General features: G+C 53.5%; 1 protein-coding gene across 2 annotated transcripts in view; it reads left to right on the forward strand.

The window, feature by feature from the left end:
• Nucleotides 1–5,468: 5,468 nt before the first annotated feature.
• Nucleotides 5,469–18,827, forward strand: part of PMEPA1 (prostate transmembrane protein, androgen induced 1) — a 29,351-nt gene continuing 15,992 nt past the window's right edge. Inside the window, exon 1 of one of the 2 annotated variants that reach the window (XM_015882069.2) lies at nucleotides 5,469–6,075. In XM_015882069.2, the coding sequence (XP_015737555.1) occupies nucleotides 5,973–6,075 (103 nt within the window). In that variant the 5' untranslated portion in view covers nucleotides 5,469–5,972. The remainder of the gene's footprint in view (nucleotides 6,076–18,827) is intronic. The other variant, XM_015882070.2, reaches the window with a different exon arrangement.

Here is an 18,827-nt window from a genome sequence, read left to right on the forward strand (position 1 = left end):
GGGGTCCTTTCTCTGAGAAAAGCCCACCACTTCCTTCACTTTGAGCACATCATCTTGTTTTCTTTTTTAAACAAAAGAGCACGACACAGCTCTATCCCAGTTGGAAGCAATGTGATTTGTCATGAATACTAATATGCATTTGACAGTATCCTATAAATTCAACACATTTTGAAGAGCGTTAACAAGACTTGTAGGAATCATACTTAAGAAATTCTTCCCCCGCTTCTGTTCAATTAAATGAGAAGGAAGCCAGCAAGAGTCGGTGTTTGTACCCAAAACAAACACGGCTTGGGTCACGGCAAGACCTGCACGCCGTGCCAGGCCTGGGTCTACAACACGTCCATTGATTTTTGTCTCCATGAATCACCCCAAAGCTATAAGCAACAAAAGCCGAAGCTATGCAGATCTGATTTCTAGTTCATTTGTTGTTCATTAGAAAGATTTTCTCTCTTATTTGCTGCACCCCTGCTGCTGCGTGTTCATTAGGAGAATGGAATGTATTCCAAATATTTCCCGGCTCTGGCAGGGCAGATGGTGGAAAGTAATTTTCCAGCCTCTTCTGGAACAAGGGGGGAAAAACCCTCCCGAATCACCCCAAGTCACCCTGACCCACTGGAGGAAGGGGCATTTCTGAGTGCCGACGTGCCGTATGCTTTCTTTGCTTGTACAGTGCTGTGTGTGAGAGCGGTGGGAAGTGTGCATGAATGGGGGGGGTATCACCTTCTGTGTGGGATGGGATACAAGCAAAGCTGGAGGTTTTTTCACAGAAAACTGTGTTTGTGAGGAGCACACAGCAACACACACAGCAACACACACAGCAACACACACAGCAACACACACTGCCCTGAGGGGTGCACACAGCAGTGAGCAACGCTCATTGCTCTGGATCCCCTCGGAGGGAGCTTTGCAAAGTCAGCCCTGCCGGGCACGGGGTGAGCTGGAAGTGCCCCAGACACTGTCCCCAGACACGCTGTCCTGTCCCCTGCCCTCTGCCACCCCTCAGACAATGGCAGAGGAAGCCACCCGGGCCATGTTTCCCTTCTGCTCCTTAGAGAATCGGGGCAGCACACCAGCTGGGGATGGATTTAGCTCCTGGATGCAGATGAAACGTCTTCGTGCCGACTGCTCCTTCCTCCCTGCTCAGTCCCTCGTCACAGGAGTGGAGCTGTGCACAAGGGAACAGAGCAGCACAGTCAGCGCGGCAGGCAGAGCACAATGCAGGGAAACAAAGAGCAGGGCTGTGTTTGCTGCCTTCCTGGTGGCATTCACTTCTGCTCAGAGCCGGCTTCCTCTTTTCAGGAGCCTCTTGACCTGCAGATCCCTCTCCTCAGCAGCCCCGTGCCTGGATCCGTGTGCTGCCTCTTCAGATCAAACCAGCAAAATGCATTGAGCACAAAGAGCACAAGCTCTGTGTGTGCTTCGAGGCTTTAAGTTCCCTGGCATTAGTCCCTGGGGCTCAAATTTGTTTGTAGGGACTCCCTACAAACACCCCACAGAGGGTGAAGGCTGCCAGGCCTGGCCCTGCTGTGTCCCACAGCCCTCAGGGCACAGTGTGTGAGCTGCTGGTTGGCTTTGGCTTTCAGCTGCAGGACACAGAGGGCAGCAGGCTGCAGAGCTCCCGGCCTGCACTGCCAGCCCAGCTACAACCGGGGCTGTTGGCTGCATTGGAACACAGCAGTGCCGCAGTCTCAGCAGCACCCTGAGCTCTAACAGCCTTTGGGACCAATGGTTGTCACTAGCTCAACACAAGTCCCGCTCACTTGTTTTTATGCAGCTGTGGAAGTAGATGTGATTCCCAGTTATCATACTCTGGAGTCAAGCTTCTTTTAGGTAACTTACGGCATAGCCTATGTATGTGTAAAATACTTGTTGCTATCGTGCTTTTAATTAAAACACCTGTGATAATACCAAAAGGAGGGAGCAAGGAAGGGAACCCACATTAAGTTTATAATTGTTTTAATAGTGAGATATGGTTCGGTGAGAACAGGGCGCATCGGTTTCCTTGGTAACACCGGCGATGGATGAGCTGCGCAAATCCAGCAGGAGAAGATCAGCAGCAGCAGAACGCTTTGGGTTTAACTGACATTAGAACTCGTTTCGTTCGGATGATGAGATCCCCTCGGGCCGGCAGGGACCGCAGCAGCGCCCGGTGCTGCGGGGTGTGGGGGGTGGGGGGGGCTGCGGTTCACGTCAGGGAGGGGCGATACGCGGCCCCGCACAACCGAGGGGCAGCACAGCCCGCAGGTGGAGCCGCACGGAGCGCTGCACCGTCACGCAGGGACGGACGGACGGACGGACGGATGGGGCTATCGGCCCGTCGGGGCTGAAGTCACCGCAGCAGCTGAGTAAATAAAGGGACGGAAACGGCATCGATGGGAGCGTCTGCGTTCCACGATCCTCCCTCTCTGCTCGTCCGCCCGTTTGTTTGTGTTCCCGTCGCTCTGGTGCTGCGCTCCGAGCTGAGCGGATCAGCCCCAAAGCGGCTCCGTACGGCTCAGCTCCGTACGGCTCTGTACGGCTCTGTACAGCTCAGCTCGGCTCCGTACGGCTCGGCTCGGCTCGGCTCGGTTCGGTTCGGCCCCTCCCGCACCCCCCCGCCGTCTCTCCCCGTCGCTCCGTCCCCTCCATCGTCTCGCTCCGCTCCTTTGTGACGGTACCGGGTCACCGCGCGGTCACGGCCCCGCCCCACGTGGACGGAAAGCCCACATGGCCGGCCGTGCTCCGCCTCCTTCCTCCCATTGACTGTCCGCAGCCCGACGGCCGGGTTTCCCACTCGTGATTGGCCGATCTCTCGCGTCGTTGACATGCGGAGGGCGAGGGAACGCCCCACTCGTGACATCGGGCGCCGTCTGGGGCCGCCCCCGCCCCGTCTGGGGGCCTTAAAGGGACCGCGGCACCGACTGCGACCAGGGGGGACTGTGGTTATAGGGGCCCGACGGGGGCCGAGAACAGTGCGAGGGCACAGCGCTGCTTTATTTCACGTGCATAAGGCCGAGATACCCCGGGTCAAAAGGGGCCTGCAGGGATCGTGGGGTCCCGGCCCCCCATAAAACCACCCAAAATTCCCTGCCTGGTTTTGCTGGTTTTGGTTTTCAGTGCAAGAAAATAAAACGCGTTTATCTGGGGAACCGTGAGGGTGATTGGGGTTGGAGCTGGAGCGGGGCTGTGCTCCCGTGGGCACTGCTGGGGTAGAAGCATCCTGTGCTGCTCTGCACTGAGCTCTGATCTATGGTGACACTAACAGGCATGGAGCTATGGGAGTGTCGGGGCAGCACTCATGGGCAGAGGGTTTGGGTCATGGGTGGTGCTGTGTGGAAGCAGTTGGACTCCATAGGGCACAGGACGGGAGCAGCAGAGCCACCATTCATAGCCACAATTCATTAGCAGAGACTCGGCTGAGCACTGCAGAGGTGAAAGCTTTGATTGTGGTGGTTCTCAACACTTAACTGCAGAGGATGAACTCTGAGAAGGAAGATGTGTCTGATGTTCCAGACAACAATGAGGGCTCATCTGCCGAGGAGTGAATTCTGAATGGCTGCTGGGCTTTAAATCGTACATGAGAGCAATCTGTGCAAACTTGCAGAGGGAAGCGAGGGGCTGCCGGGCACCATCCCTGCCCAGCACTGTTCTCTGCACAGATCTCAGTATTGCTGCCAGGGAGAGCACTGCAGTGCCTTGTCCCAAACAGTTTATAAACCTAAATGAAGAGGTTGGTCACCAGAAAGAGGGAACCATGGACTGTTAGAAATAAATGGGGAATTATATAAAATTATTCACCATGGTAACTATTGCCCTGTTGCGTTGGTGTGTATCTATTTAATATTAATCCAAAGAGTAATGCTGAGATATTCCATCCCCTCCATGGCAGCTGATTGGTTAACAAACCTTTGGGGAGCTGTCTTTGTGTTTCTTTAGATCTCCTCAGCCACTCTGCGGAGATGGTTTGACTCTTAGGATTGTGTCCATTATGGCCCTCTCTTTCCAGTTATGGTTATCAGTCTGCCCTGGCATAGCACTGCAATGATGATGCAGGGTCACTGCAATCTGTTATGCTGAAGTGCTGCCATGACGAATGAAAGCAAAGACTGAAGCATGACTGTGTGAGCAGTGACTGCCTGCAGGCCTGGAGACAGTGCAGTTGGCCCCATGGACCAGACAGCATCACTGTGTGCTGTGCAGGTTGTCCAAGGAGCCTGAGCTCAGCTGGGATGGAGCACAGGGGTCAGAATGCAGAGCACTGCAGTGTGTGGTTCTGCCCTGAGCACTGTGGGGGGCAGGGAGGTGTTACTGCAGTTAGCTGAGGTACACTGATTTGACCAGCCCATCTAGGATGACTTTAATTATTTGTTCTTAAATCACGGTGGAAAAATGCTGACTGTTGTAAAGCCACATGAGTGGTTCCGATGCAGTCAGGATAGTGGGAACTGGGGTGTTTGTAGGCCAGCATCGACTTGCAGACCGTTCTGCTTTGTCTCCTGCAAGGTGAGGGCGATGTGCGGACTTGCAGCAGCCTGTGTCTGCAACCAGAGCCTTCCTCCCATGCAGCCTTACTCCTGCAGAGCCCTGCAAGCTGTGGGGCTGCATGGATTGTGTCCCCAGATGGGGGGCTGGCACTGCAGGGCTGGCACCACACTGTCACCATGCCCTGTGCTCGTATGCTGCCAGCTGCAGGCAGTGGCTGAGCTCACAGGCACCTTTTGGGGCCACCAGGTGAAGCCCATTGGGATCGGGTCTCTAATATTCAGCTGCCAAAGGCTTTGAACACACAACATTGTCTCTGTTGGAGCAATGGTGGCAGTGGGCACACACACACACACCTGGAGCTGAGCAGTGCAGCTCCCACCAGGCACAGCGTCCCAGTGCTCTGCAGGATGGTGACTGCGGGTGGCACAGAGGGGCAGCTCGGTCTGGCAGCACCCAGCAATATCCCCAGGCAGCTCCATGGTGCAGGACGAGGCATTGCAAAGTGCACATCGTTACCGAGGGTTTGGAAACCACCACGGGAAAATCGACCTAGTTTGGGTTGGTACCGGGTGGAGCTTCTGAGCGTGACCTCTGCGGTGCTCACAACGCCGGGTCCCTTTGTGGGATAAGAACATCAGTGCTGTCCGTGCTGACCCCCGGCACGTGTTGCCCCCGGGGAAGCAGATGGAGTATTTCCCTTTTTAAAAGCAGACAGGGCTGCTCCATTATAAAGCGATCGCTCTGGAGCAAAAATAATTAATTAAAATAAAATAAAATAAAATAAAAACCAAGGGATTCAGAACTATGGGTTGAGATCCGGAGCCCCGCGCTGCGTCCTTCCCCCTTCATTCCCTTCGGATCGCGGCACTCGGTGCCCCCCCCCCCTTCGTCCGTGCCCTCCCCGCATCCCCCCCTTCCATTCCCCCCATCCCCCCCGACGGCGGCGGCTCGAGGACTCGGGGCAGTCCCCGTCTGGCGCTGACGTCAACGGGGCCCGCCCGCGGCTGGCGGAGACGCGCGGCCGCGTCCCCGTGGCCGTGAATGAGCGCGGGGGGCGGAGAGCGGAGAACGGGGAACGGGGAGCGGGCGGGCCGCGATGTGCAGCGATGTGCCGCTCCGCCGAGCCCCACAAAAGTGAGGGGCTGCCGCGGGTCGGGCCCAGCACTGCGCCGGCCGGGCCGGAGGGGGCGCGGAGCCGAGCCGGGCGGAGCCGAGCCGGGCAGAAGCGCCTTGGGCAGGAGGCGCTGCGGGGGGCGCTGCGCTGCGCTGCGCTGCCGTTGTGATTTCCAATTTTTAATCGCAGCTGCATTGCCCTCCCCCGCCCCCCCCCGCGCCGAGGAGGAGCCCCGGCTTTATGTGCTGCTGCCCGGGGAGCGCTCGGCGGCCCTGAAGTGCTTTTTGTATGTGTGTGTGTTAGTGTGTGTGTGTGAGTGAGTGTGAGTGTGTGTGAGTCGCCGTCGCCTCCTTTTTATTTTTTATTTTTTCCTTTTTTTTTTTTTTTTTTTTAAATGTATAACTTAATGGGTCTGAACAGCACGGCCGTCGCTATTCAGCCCAATGTGTCCTGCACATGCAACTGCAAAAGGTCTTTGTTCCAGAGCATGGAGATCAGTAAGTACCGTCCTGCGGCCCTACGGGGCTGGGCGTGCGGTGCCGGCTGCGCTGGGTGTGCGGGTGGGAGCGGGCGGTGGGAGCGGGGCCGGGGAACTTCCCGGGGCTGTGGCCGCTGTTTGCTCCCCACGCGTGTTGGTGTCTCGGCGGGGCCGCTGCCGAAGGTGCGCTCTGCTCCGCTCTGCTCCGCTCCGCCTCCCCCGCGCGGTGCCCGCGGCCCCGACCCCCCTCTCCCGGGGCTCCCCCGTCCCCGCGGGGCCCTCCCCCTGTCTCGGCGTGAGGACGCGCGGATCGGAGCCCCCCCCCCTTCCCCCATCTCCCGGTGTCGATGTGGTTGCGGGGCTTTTTTCGGTTCTTTTTCCCTTTTTTCCCGTCCCTTCTGGACGCTGCTCGGCCCGCACGGAGTAGGAAGGCGCAGCGCCTGGCCCGGTACCGCCGTTCTGTTGCTCTTTGCCTCGCGGAGATGGAGCGCAGGATGATGGCACTGCCGAGGAGCGAGGCGCGGTGGCTGCTCCGGGGCTGAAAACCGAAGGGGTTTTCCTGTATAGGGAAAGATGGTGGGGCCGGGCGGGCTGTCAGCGCGGTGCTCTAGGATTTAAATCCACCGAGGCTGGTGCTAAATGGCCCAAAGGCTCGGGAGGGCTGCGCATCCCGGCAGGAAATGGGTTCTGTCGGTGCCGGCTGATGGCACCGGGCTCATTGCCGGCGGTCCGTGCTCAGCCCGCTGCCCGGCAGCCTCCGCCGTCTCCGGTTCCGCCGCCGTCGGGTTCAGGTGTCCGCGTCCTGCGGGAGAGCTGGGGGCGGCTCCGCGCCGGGTGTTAAAATGGATTCACACTGAATTTTAGCATAAACCATTCCCTTTGTACTGCGTGCGTTTAATCTTGATTTAATCTCATTCGTGTTCAGACAAAACTAAGCTGGATTTGCCTGATTTTATTAACACTGCCGGGACTGAATAGACCATTCTTCTCCCCTGACTCCAGCGGCCGGGCGGGATGTGCATACCAATAGCGGCGGGTACATAATGAGGACCGTTCCTTGGGTGCAGCGCTGCGGGGCTCAGGCTGCGCCCGGTACCGGGCTGGGATGTGGCAGCGCTGGGAGCTGACACGAGCAGTGTCTGCTGGAGACAGAGCTGCTCTCCCACTCTGTTGCCGTGAGGTTGTTGTTGCAACCACCCCAGCTTTGAATTTCATACTCCTTAGAGATTGTATCTTGGGTTTGGTTTCTGCATTTTCTGACATGGGCTTAGTGGGATGCAGTGCCCGCAGTCCTGAGGGCTGGACCTGCAGCGCTGCCCACGCTGTGCTCAAAGCCCAGAGCTGCTGGGGCTGGGCTTTGTGCTGGGGCTGCTCTCCTGTCCATCCCGGGCTTCTCCTTTGTCACTAATGTCATTTACCTTTCTGCTGCTGCTCACCGTGGTTGCACGGGTGGGCTGTGGTGGTCCTGCAGGAGCTGTTTGTTACCTGATAGTCTGGCTGTGGAGGGGAGGGAAGAGCTGAGCCCAATCCACTCTCACAGAAAGTCATATTATGGCTTTATCCTCCCCCAGTCGCTTGTTCCTATTTATTCTTCTAATACAGCTCTGAGGGGACCTCTGGGCAGCTCCCATCAGATGCCATCTCAGTTCCCAGCCAAAAGTTTCCAGGCAGGAAGGCTTTGAGATAGCGGCAGAGCTGTAAACTAATTGAGCTCTCTCATTAGGTTAACCCCATATCTGAGCCCCCAGAATGTTTCTTCGCTGGCTCTCCCTGAGCAGCGGGCAGCAGCTGTGCCCTGCAGAGCTCCTGGATGAGGGGTTTGGGAAGGAGAGTCCGAGCCCACGCAGCGGTGCTGGGCAGCACTAGGTACAGCAATGGTAATGAATTGCTTCTGCGGAGTGACATTGGTCAGGGCTGAGCCTGGTGTTGGAAGAGTCCGTAAAGAACTCATTGTGTGGTGGGTGACAGACTGAGGTGTGTGCCAGGGAGCTCATCCCACCACCTCCACGGGGACCTCACCCATGCCAGGACTGCGTCAGACCCCTCGGGATGTTCCCAAAGGGGTTCAGCTGCTGAGGGAGATGGGGAGCCGGGGAGGTTTGGTGCAGGAATGGGGCAGCTCTGGGTGTGGGTGTGCAGGGGATGTGCTGGTGCTGGGCTGTGCTGGGGGCTGCCTGGGAGCCGCTGTGCTGTGCTGGGCGGCTCTGGTGGGAGCTCTGCCTGGAGTGAGGGCTTCGAGGTTTTTGCATTCCTAGGTTTAGTAACAAACAGTGCTGATGGCTCTACCGAGGATCACGTCTCCTTACCACTTCAGACTGCGTTTTGGCAGCGATGTCTCTGTCCTGACACAGTGTCAGCAGCAGTTACAGCCTGGCTCAGGGCAGTGGGTAACGCTTTTTTTTTCCTCCCTCCTGTGATGTTTCCTCCAGGAGGCTGTAGGGAGGCTGAGTGCCTTAGCAAGATGTAGAGTGTTCTCTAAGTGTGCTCTGGTTGTGGTTCTCAGTTTGGCTGCAGCCAAAGCCGGTAGCGTGCCATGTGTCCCTGCAGGCAGCGCTGCTCCATGTGCAGGTCAGCATCATCCCCAGGGGTGCCTGCGAGGAGCAGGGTGGGGGCGGGCGCTGTCCTGGGGGCTGGCCATGCTCCAGTCCTGCAGCACTGGGGTCATAAAGCCAGACTTGGTTTGGTGCCCTTGAGCAGTGATGTAATCCTGCTGCTATAATCAGGGCTGAATGGGAGAATGAAAAGACTGTAGTGGAGGAAATGGGAGGAAAACGGTCCATATTATTATTATTATTATTATTATTATTATTATTATTATTATTATTATTATTATTATTATTTCTGGGTGAACACCTGGATGGCATTGCAGCAGGACCCTACTGCACACACAGCAGCGGTGCCCAGAGCCAGCACAGCGCAGTGCTGGCTGCCCCAGCAGGAGGTGCAGAGCAGGGCATGGGGGCTGCAGGCTGTACCAGGGGCAGCACATTATCCAGCCCTCACCCAACCCCGCAGTCATTTCACCCGGTGCTGTTTGCAAGTGCTGGCTGTGACAGTGGTGACCCTGTAGTTGTGACACACAGCACCCACACTGCATCCCTCAGAGCCAGGAGCTCTGTTGGGGTCTGGCACACCTCGAGATGCTCAGTGTATAAATGAGCTGCTTGCTTTGCAGATGGAGAGGAGTGCCTACAGAGGAGTGTTCTCTCTCCTTATTGGTTTTTATTTGCTGTTGCGCACCCAACGTGCTAACATTTTTAGCTTTCCAGCACTGAGAGTCAGTGGCAAGTTAAATCCAGCCTGAGAATGAATTTGTAAACCTAAATTATAAATGGGTAGACACGAGGAGACCTTTTCAAGGGAAGTACCAAAGTACATGGTGTCACTAATAGGCATAATTACAGCCCAGCTGCTTTCCCGAGTAACTCACTGTGCCGTCGTCCCTGCTGGTCTTGTTTCAGGTAATGGCATCTGGCAGAATTTGGTAACCCTTGTGAGCTAAAAAAGGTCATTTATTTGCAGTGGCTTTTCGTTGACAGACTGGCTCGCACCTCACTGCCTGCCTGCAGGGTGGTCTGTGCTGTTGGGTCACTGCAGCCCTTGGTGCTGACATGGGGCACCTGCTGCTGGTGCATCTCTGCCCGCAGGAGGGATGAGCAGGGCCACAGTTGGGCAGAAACTTTGTTCATGCCGTCAACGCTCTGCCAGGCAGCCATAAAGCAAAGGGGGCATTGGTGTCAGTGGGGATGCTGGACACAGCGCTCGTCCCGTCTGTGTGGCCGAATTGATGTGGGATCTTTTTGTCATTACTTGGGGAGGAAACGTTGGAGATGGGCTGCGGCATTGGGGCAGTATCTGTGTGTGCGCAGACGTGAACCCGTTTGTGAAAGTTAATTGATAGAGCAATATGAGAAAGTCATATAAAATGGAGTTGGGAGAGAAGTGGTTGGTAGGGGGAGGAAGGACTTGAGACGTCTTGGTCTTTTTTTTTTAGAGCAGATAAATTTCAGCTGTAGTTCATGGTCCAAATGGAAGGATTTGGGGAACTATTGAGAGTCAGGAGAGCTCTGATGGTTTGGCCAGGAATACGGCTTCCAGGGCGGCACTTTGATCTGCATTTAAAACGCTTCTTTGTAATGACAGTTTCACCATTTCTTTTCTCGTCGTAAGTCAGTTGTGCAGAGGTATGTTGTGGGAGAAAACAGTACGAGCATACAGGATTCCTGCCTGCTTTGCAGCCAGCGAGAACTTGTACTTCATCCCAGATCTGTTGGCTACTGTGGTACATTCATGATTACGCCAGAAAGGAAATTAGTAGAGATGTTAAATATTATCAAAGCTTTGGGAGTCTTCTGATGAAATGTGAGAAGCATTTCTGCTGCAGTATGGCCTGCAACATTGAGCAGAGCACCCACCCAGCATCGCAAATACCTGATTGTTTGGTTTTTTTACACCTGAAAGTTGATGTTCCCATGTGGCACATGCAGCCTTGTGGTCTCCTGCTGCACCCTGAGGTTTTTGTTTAAATCTTGTGTGGCATCTTTCCTTCTTGCAGCCAGTTTGAGTAGGGCTTCCCTCTGCTGGGGAATCAGTGGCCTTATGAGTGAAGGACAAATAGATAAGTGTTCCCCGGTGGATGCAGAGCTTTGTAGTTGCTCTTGTGGTGCTGGCTTTATCCTCTCCTGAGCTCTGACTCGAGATATACAAGGCTGGCAGCAATCTGCAGAGCAAGCTCAGCTGGCATGCAGAAAGGCTGCACCACTCACCTGCAAGCAGTCAGCCTGCAGGGATGGGCCTTAGAGGGCAAAGGGTATGGCACTGCCTGAGACAGACCGTAGCATATACTCATCTGCTGCATCCTGGTCCAAAATGTCAGCAACCTGCTGCTGGATTCATCCTCATCATTCTGCATCAGTTTCTGAGGCAGGATGCTGATGGGCTGGATGCAGGGCTGTGTGGCCGTGTGATCTGCAGATGCAGTTGTGACACTCAATGTGCTGGTGCTTATTGTGGGGGTCAGGCAGGCACCATGCCCCGCATCACCTATGGATCCATATAACTTAGCACAGCTCGTGGAGCGTGTCAAGGAGGATAATATTGCTAAGGTTGTAATTGATGGAGAGTCACCTGTCTCCTGCAAGTAAGCTGACTTCAGATTTCCAGCTGGTGCAGGACTGGACTCAGTGTGTGCAGAGCAGGGTGTTCTGTCTGCGGTGTGTGTTGGTGTTGTCACAGGCGCTGCATTACATAAAGCTATCTTGCACATCTTCAGAAACTCGCCTCACAAGTTGTCAGTGTTGGTGGATGTCCACAGTCCTTCCAAGTGGTTCACACATTTGTGTTCAGTGTATTCAGTCTCGCACATATCTTTAATGGAGTACTGCTGACTGGCTGATCTTTTCCGTGCAGTATATACCCAAGAATGCGCATTTAGAAATGTGTTTCTGCACGTGTCAGCTCTGTGATCCATTCCTGCGGCCCTGCTCACGCACATGGGGATGAGGAGCTGTGTGCAGCATTTTGCTGGCATGAGGCGTGGGCACTTCAGCAGGTGCAACAGGATTTCCCACATTTGCCAACTTGGCCCAAGCAACTCAGCCAAACACAGCTTAGCCCTGGAGAATGAGAGCTGCTTAACCCCCAGGCTTGGAACGTAGTGGCAGTGAAAAGAGGCCCTTGCACAGGGATCAATGCAACTTTTCAAGAATGACATGCAGGACGTGGTTTGGGGACATTTTCCCTCCCTTCCTTCTGCCCAATATGTTAAGTAGCTGGTTTGTTACTGGAACCCCCTACAAATGGTTGTCAGTAATAATTCTGCAAAACTATGAATCAACTCTGCATGACTTTGTGCAAATAGACTGAGTAATTTCTTTGTTCTTTTCTTCTTACTTTGTAATTGGAGTCTGTAAAAGCCCAAAGGTTTGGTCTTGTGGAAAGCATGATTCATTTATTGGTGTCTGTGCCGACTAGTTATCTTTCAGTAATTCCAGAGTGCTGCTACAAGCCAAGAGTGATTCATACATGGCTAAGTGCACAAACAAATGGGGTCATGGCCATCTGCAGAAACTTTTCTAATCTATTTATGGTATCGGAGAAAGAAGTGGGTGTATTAAGGATGATGGAATAGGTGTCAATTACATTAGTGAGTATAACCAGTTAAGTAACACTAACCATTACTCAAAAACCACATCTGTGCATTGCTAAATATTGCTGCAGTAGGCCCTATTTAAATGCTAACCTAGGTCTGATACAAGAAATAAATTGTCTGGCTTGTCTCCTAAGGAGCTCCCCTTCATAACTGCTCTGCTATTACCTGTAACCTTCTTGAGATGCAGATGTGAACATGCACAGTGTGTGTTCATAGTGGCAAAGTCCTGGTCTTCTCTATGGCAGACCTCACTCTATATCTTTTATATTCAGATTTTGGCTTAATGTGTAATTAACTTGTTAGTGAGCGGTAGCGTTTCTTATTTGCACGCCCTGCTAAATGGCTGTGTGACATCTCCGTAGAGATGGTGGTGCTCAGGTGAGCTGGTTTTCCTGCCAGATGCATCTGAAGGAGTGCTCTGAAACCCAAGGGAGAAGGAGACCGGCATCATGCGAAACAGCTTTCTTCTATCTCTGTCCCATTTCACTCTTTGTGAGCATTAATTTTCCCCCTGGTAACTTGATGTCAAAAGCAGTTCTGGCTTCAGAATCACACCGTTCGGGTTTTGGTGTGTTGCTAGTTTGCTTGCCTTGTTGGTATGGAGCTGGGGAAGGCACTCAGGTGTGAGCTGGGTGTGAGCAGGAGGCAGTTGGTGTTTATAGCCACAGAAAGCAGCCGGGCCAGAAGTGCACATTTGGCAACATGTCCTTGTTGTCCTTTGGCCGAAACCTTGAAGGCCATGACTGTCCTGCTGCACACTCACTGAGGGAGCCTGGCCTGGCCCGACGCATGTTGTGCATCAGAGGGAAGTGACCCAGACTGCTGAAAGCCTCTCCTGCTGTCTGCACAGCTCGCTGCCTCTGCCCTGGCTTTAAGTCAACACGTTGCACAAGCAGCATGCTGGATTTACCTGCAGGGCAGGTGGGGAGGGAGCCGGGTGAGTTCCTGAAAGATGTCTGAGTGCAGAGTGCTGGGATGAGCGATTCCAGGCATCCCAAAGCTGCTGCCACCTCTGTCTGCCTCTGACCGTGCTGGGGGTGAGCTCTGCTCTGCTCTGTGCAGATGGGGCTGGGAGATCCTCCCTGGGTGGTGCTGGGGTTGTTAGGGTTATAGCTGGTGATAACCAGGCGCAGGGCTGGGCTCGGTGTTGTCACTGTCCCCAGGTGTCCTGGGCGTCCCTGCAGCAGGATGTCTCACTGCTGTCCTGGAGCAGCTCCTGCCCTGTCTGTATTTCTGCCCTTGACACAATTTAGAGCCTTGAGTTTTCGGTATAACACACAGAAATCTCACTCTGGGGCTCTTTCCTTCAGCCTGTGCAGTGGGAGCTGCCATGTGGAAGGGCTCAGCATGAGGCTGGGTCTGCGGTGCTTGCCCATGTGTGGGGCATTCTGTGGGGTACGTGCCATTTGCTCTGCTGGTGGCTCTTATCCTCACATTTCATGGGTTTTCTTGATAAATATTACTGAGCATCCATTGACTTGCCATGCAGGCCTGAGCTGTAAGGAACCATAAACATAACGGGCAGCCTCCATTTAATAATTCACTATGTGCTTTTTGTTAGTGCAGCTTTAAGTACGTTTATATGTGTGTGTCTATACATACATACATATATGTATGTGTGTGTGTGTATATACACACATTTGCCTATATGTATAAAGACAGAAGCGCTGTGCAGAAAGAGTCCCTCCCGGATGATGGAGCGTGGCAGGGTGGGCTCAGGCTGGCAGTGCATCCCGCTGTGCAGCACAGTGCCTCAAGTGGGTTCACAGCCCCGTGCAGATGTTCAGGAATTCCTCTTTTGTCCCGGCCATGGGGTTCTGCTGCACTTCAGGCCATAAGTGCTCTCCAGGCTCAGCGGGTTTGTGGCTCAGGAGATGCTTTTCATCCCCCCCAATTCCTGCTGTCTGCTTTAGAGGTATAGCTTCACCTCTTGCAGCCCTGCGTCCTCCTTGCTTCTGCTTCCACAGATTTGCAGACCCAAGTTAAGGCTTTATTAAATTAAGCAGAACGACCTTTAAAAATCTACATTTCGGGTGGAAAAAATTGCTTTATGTAATGCAGGGCTATGCAAGGGGACCTAAATACGAGCTTTAATTGGCTGCTACAAAAATAGTTGTAATTTTTTTGCGCAGTGATTTTACGGCTTCTGAATTCAGCGTCCCAGTGAAGTCCTGTAATCTGTCCATGTTGCTGGGGAGATGGGGGCATGGAGGGCTGAGGAGCCCAAGGAATGGGAGTGGTGCTAGGAGCAGCCTTGTTCCCATGCAGACATCCCCATCAGCTCCTGCAGCTCTGTGCTGTTGGAAAGGCAGTGGAGGACGGGCTGCACCTCACCTGTGTGTGCCCGCTGGTTCACCCTGCAGCACTGAGCTGCCTGGCACAGCACGGTTGGGTCACAGGGCGGCTTTATTGGGGCTGTTACTGCCAGCAGGTGAGAAACGTGCAGCTCCTGCAGCTGTTCCTGCCGGACAGTGTGTGTGCCAAGAGCTGCCGTGTTGTTTTGCAGCCTGTTCGATGCGGTTACGTTGGTAATTCAATGGCTGTAGGCACTTCCGTGGGCTGGGAGGTTGCTCTGTGGGCCCTGGGCTCAGGGCAGACTGTCACCGGGGGCCTGAGGAAGTGAAGGGTGTCGTGTTTTGACCCTGCATCCTTACAGTAATCCAGATAGGCTTTCCTGTTTCTATATTTAAAGCCTTTCCGTTCTTCTGCTGGGAGAGACGGAGCATCGGCTCTCTTGGGTAACAACTGACCCTTCCTCTCTGGGACAACTGGTCCCCAGGTGTAGTTTCTCCACGGGAAGTGAGGCTCCTCTCAACCTTCCTGCCACAAACTGAAGGAATGGGGGGGTTGGGGGCTGGTTATCCCTCCAGCTTATGGAAGGTCTTGTAGGAATGAGAACTCGGTTTGTCCCAGCCAACACATGGTAGGAAAGCTGGCACTGAAACGGGGTGGGAGAAGCTGAGATACGATTTGTTTCTTCTTTGAAATGATCCCTTTTTAATTGTCTAAACAGAGTTTCAAAGAAAATCTCTGCTTTTCTCCCCTTGCAGCATTATAATTCTATATAACCAGTTTTCTTTCTCAAAAAGAATAGGGTGTGATTTTTTTTTCCCTTACAGAGGCAGGGAAGGATAAGTTCCAGATGTTGCTGGTTGGTACTTTTTGCTTCTGTTTAACGCTCAGTGCCTTTCAGCACATCGGCTGCAAGAAGTGGGGCTGATGTTCTGATCCCAAGGTAAATCATCCCCTGTTGGTTCCTTTGCTGGGTGCACCTTGGCCAGGCACTGCCCGAAGTCACACTGGCTGCTCTGCACCCACCCAGCAGGGCTGCCCCCAGTGCCCGTGTCAGCTCAGCAGCTCCTCGGTGCCTCCTGTGCCTGAAGGATCGATGTGCCGTACATCTGGAGTTGTTCCTCTAAATCAGTGTGACTTGAAATCAGTGAGCTGACTGAGCCTGCGGAGCTGGAGCTAGTTAGCTGCTGCAGTAATTTACGGCCGCTCTCCGACCCTTAATCAGGGTGAAAAAGTTGCTTATCTCAGCACTCCTGGGTGTGTGGAAAGTGACTTCTCCCAGCCCGATGGAGGACTGGTGCGGTGCTGGAAGCTGTGGTGTGGCTGCGGCTCTGGCAGCCTTGGCTGTGGTGTGGGGTTAAAGGCAGCTGTATGGGCCAGCAGGACGCCTTGGAATCAGACTGTGGCAGGTACTAATTAGTAGTGATTAACCCTTATCAGTGACAGACAGTCCCTGTGGAATTCATAAAGGGAGCTGTGTGTGCAGGTGTTCCTGCGTCCCCTGTGGGATGCTGTGCTGCTTATTCAGCTTTTCTCGTAGTCCAAGTCATTTGGTCATCCCTCCCCTGGTACACTGGGGACGTGCTGTGTTTCAGGAGATGCCAGTATCTAATTGTGGAGGCTCAGTGTGTAAGGGAATGACAAAATGGGATCTCAAGACCTTCAGGACAGGCAAAACGGGATCCCAAGACCTTTAGGATGGACAGAATGGAGCCTGCAGGACACACAGAATGGGACCCTGGAAGCCCTGCTGAGTCTGTCTGAGATTACAGCTGTTTGCAAAGCTGCCTTTGCTGTTTTAAGAAGGCATCATAACATCTGTGGGCCTCTCCCTCAATTTAGATCTGAGTTTATGAGAATACCTCACAAGTAAGGAGTCTTTGCTTAAGTGTGGTATCCTAAATGGCTAGAGAAGAGCCAACTGGATAAAGTATTTACAAGTGATGAATAAATGCTTTTAATAAACAACTAATCAATTTTATAGAGCCCTCAAAGTCAATAGGGCTTATGACCTTTGCTTGTAACCGCACACGGATCTTTAACATGCTTATAATGCCTACAAATCATTCACTGGGCTTTTATGAAGCATTTATTAGTATAAGTCATAACCAAACATGAAATAAAAAGTAATTATTTCAGTTGCTTTCTTTTGAGCCTGGTGGCACAATTTGGTTGTACAGCAAAATGGCCTCTGCTTATGCAGAAAAGCTGCAAAACTTGGGCATGGTGTGAGGAATGTTGTGGTGCAGGTGCTGTGTGTGGTGGGGAGCGATGGGTTCCTGGGACAGCTGGTGTATGGGGTTTTCTGTTGGAGACCCGTTGTCACACTGCCCTGAGCTGTGCTCTCGTGCTGTTACTCTTGCAGGAGATCCTTGCTGTTGCTTGATGGTTGTGCAGCTTGCACCCATAGCCTTGCCCTGTGATTTGGGCTTCCCATGGGTGCTGGCCTCAAGTGGAGTGTGGGGTACATTGGTGCCCCAGCAGAGAGCTGATTTTGGAAGGGGTGCAGCACTTGCACGCTTAAAAATAAGAGGGTGGGGTAGAGGGTTTGCATAAAAGGGGATTCACCGTGCAAGAAATATGACATGGGGAAAATGCATCACCTGTTGGAGGCTGGGGGCAGCCTGTCCCAGCTGCCACATGGACCTCACCCAGCTCCCAGGAGTTGGGTCACGCCGCATTCGCTTCCACGCTCCCCTGTGAAAACACCCATAGGCTTCACCCTTTATTTCATTGTTGTCAGTTTGGGTATTTTGTTACATTAGTCTAAATTGGTTTGTTTCCATAGCTGCAAACTGCTGATAAAGCCGCGCTGTAGGATCCATCAATCTCCCCGTGCGTGGTACCAGGAATAATTCACGCGTGGTGTCAGGAGGTGCCCGGCTGTGGGGCAGAGGCTGAGGCTGCAGGGATGGCTGTCACCCATCCGGGGCTGCATTCAGGGCACGGCACTGGGCGCTTCTGAGCCTCTGTCTGCTGAAGTACTTCTTCCATCCTTGGTAACGGCGTTTTCCTTCTGGCAGGGATGGAGGAGCTTTTAGCAGCTCTCCTGTTTTCTCTTCATGCAGTTCTCTAGCGGGAGCTTGTATGACATCTCACAAAGTATTACCATACATGGGGCCGCCTGCTCAGGTGAAAGGCATGGAATCCTCCGAGCTGCTGGCTCCTATTGGGACATGCCCTGTGACCACTGCAACCCCATCCCCAGTGCACGGCCCTGCACAATCTGTGCATAATGCTCTGAGCATCCCTTATCCACCCCTTGTGTCTTGGGGTTCAGGCTGGGCTTGGATTTAACACCACCTGGGCAGCACCCAGAAGGAAATGTGCTTCTGAAAGGCAGTCGGGATCGCCCCCGCTCCACTTCTCCCAGGCACAGATGCTCAGCTGACACCAGCTAAATAAAAACCTTTTAGCCCCTGCCAGGAAGTCTAGAGCAAACTGCCAAAAAGCATCTAGGACCAAGACACAAAACCAAGTCGAGCCTGAGCAAAGCACTTAGAAATAACGGATGGTACTGGTGCACTTCTGTCTCTTGAATTTTTAGCACATGTGATGCTTCAGTCTCAGGGTTTTGTTATAGTAGGATGGTGGAACATTAAAGGTTTTCAGCAGACACAAAGCAAAGCAAGTCCCCGTCGCAGCACAGGAAAGATTGTATTCCTTAGTTCAGCCTTCCTGATGGGAAGCATTTGTGATTTCCCTGCTGGCACTCCCCCAGCTCAGAATCAAAGCAGAGCTGTGCTGAAGTTGAATGCTCTGTATGGCTTCTGTCTGTGTTCAGAGGTGGGACCTGAGTCCGTGGTGTGTGTTTGTCCCACCCTGTGGCTGCAACCTGGTGCACCTGGTGCCCCATGGGGCAGGAGGGATGGGACGGGGGGTGTGCTTGGCAGAACTGGTGGCAAGGTTGTTGCTGTTCCTTTTTGCTCCTGGCAAGAGGATGTAGCCAAAAATCAGCAGGCTCATACTTTTTATTGTTGAATTAAAATCTATTAAATACTTACAGAGCGCCGAAACCCTAATTAGGCAGTGCTCTGGGTGGAGTGACGTGCTCCTGGGTCTGCTGTGCTCCCACATCTCGTGTTTGTGCACAGTGTGATGTGTGAAGGGTGACAGAATGGAATGCAAACAAACGTTTCAAATAGGACTAACACGGGCAGCCACTTCTCGGTGAGCCCAGGGCTGAGGGGTGACTGTCTCTTGCCAGCACAAATTGCAGAGCAGCTCCTGCACAGCCCACAGCTGGTCTGACAGCTGCTGCACTGCTGGGCAGTGGGGTTTGTGTGGGGCACAGCCATGCCTGGTGGCACAGTGCTGTGCTGGGGGCA

The sequence above is a fragment of the Coturnix japonica genome, chromosome 20, assembly GCF_001577835.2.
Source record: "Coturnix japonica isolate 7356 chromosome 20, Coturnix japonica 2.1, whole genome shotgun sequence".
NCBI lineage: Eukaryota > Metazoa > Chordata > Aves > Galliformes > Phasianidae > Coturnix > Coturnix japonica.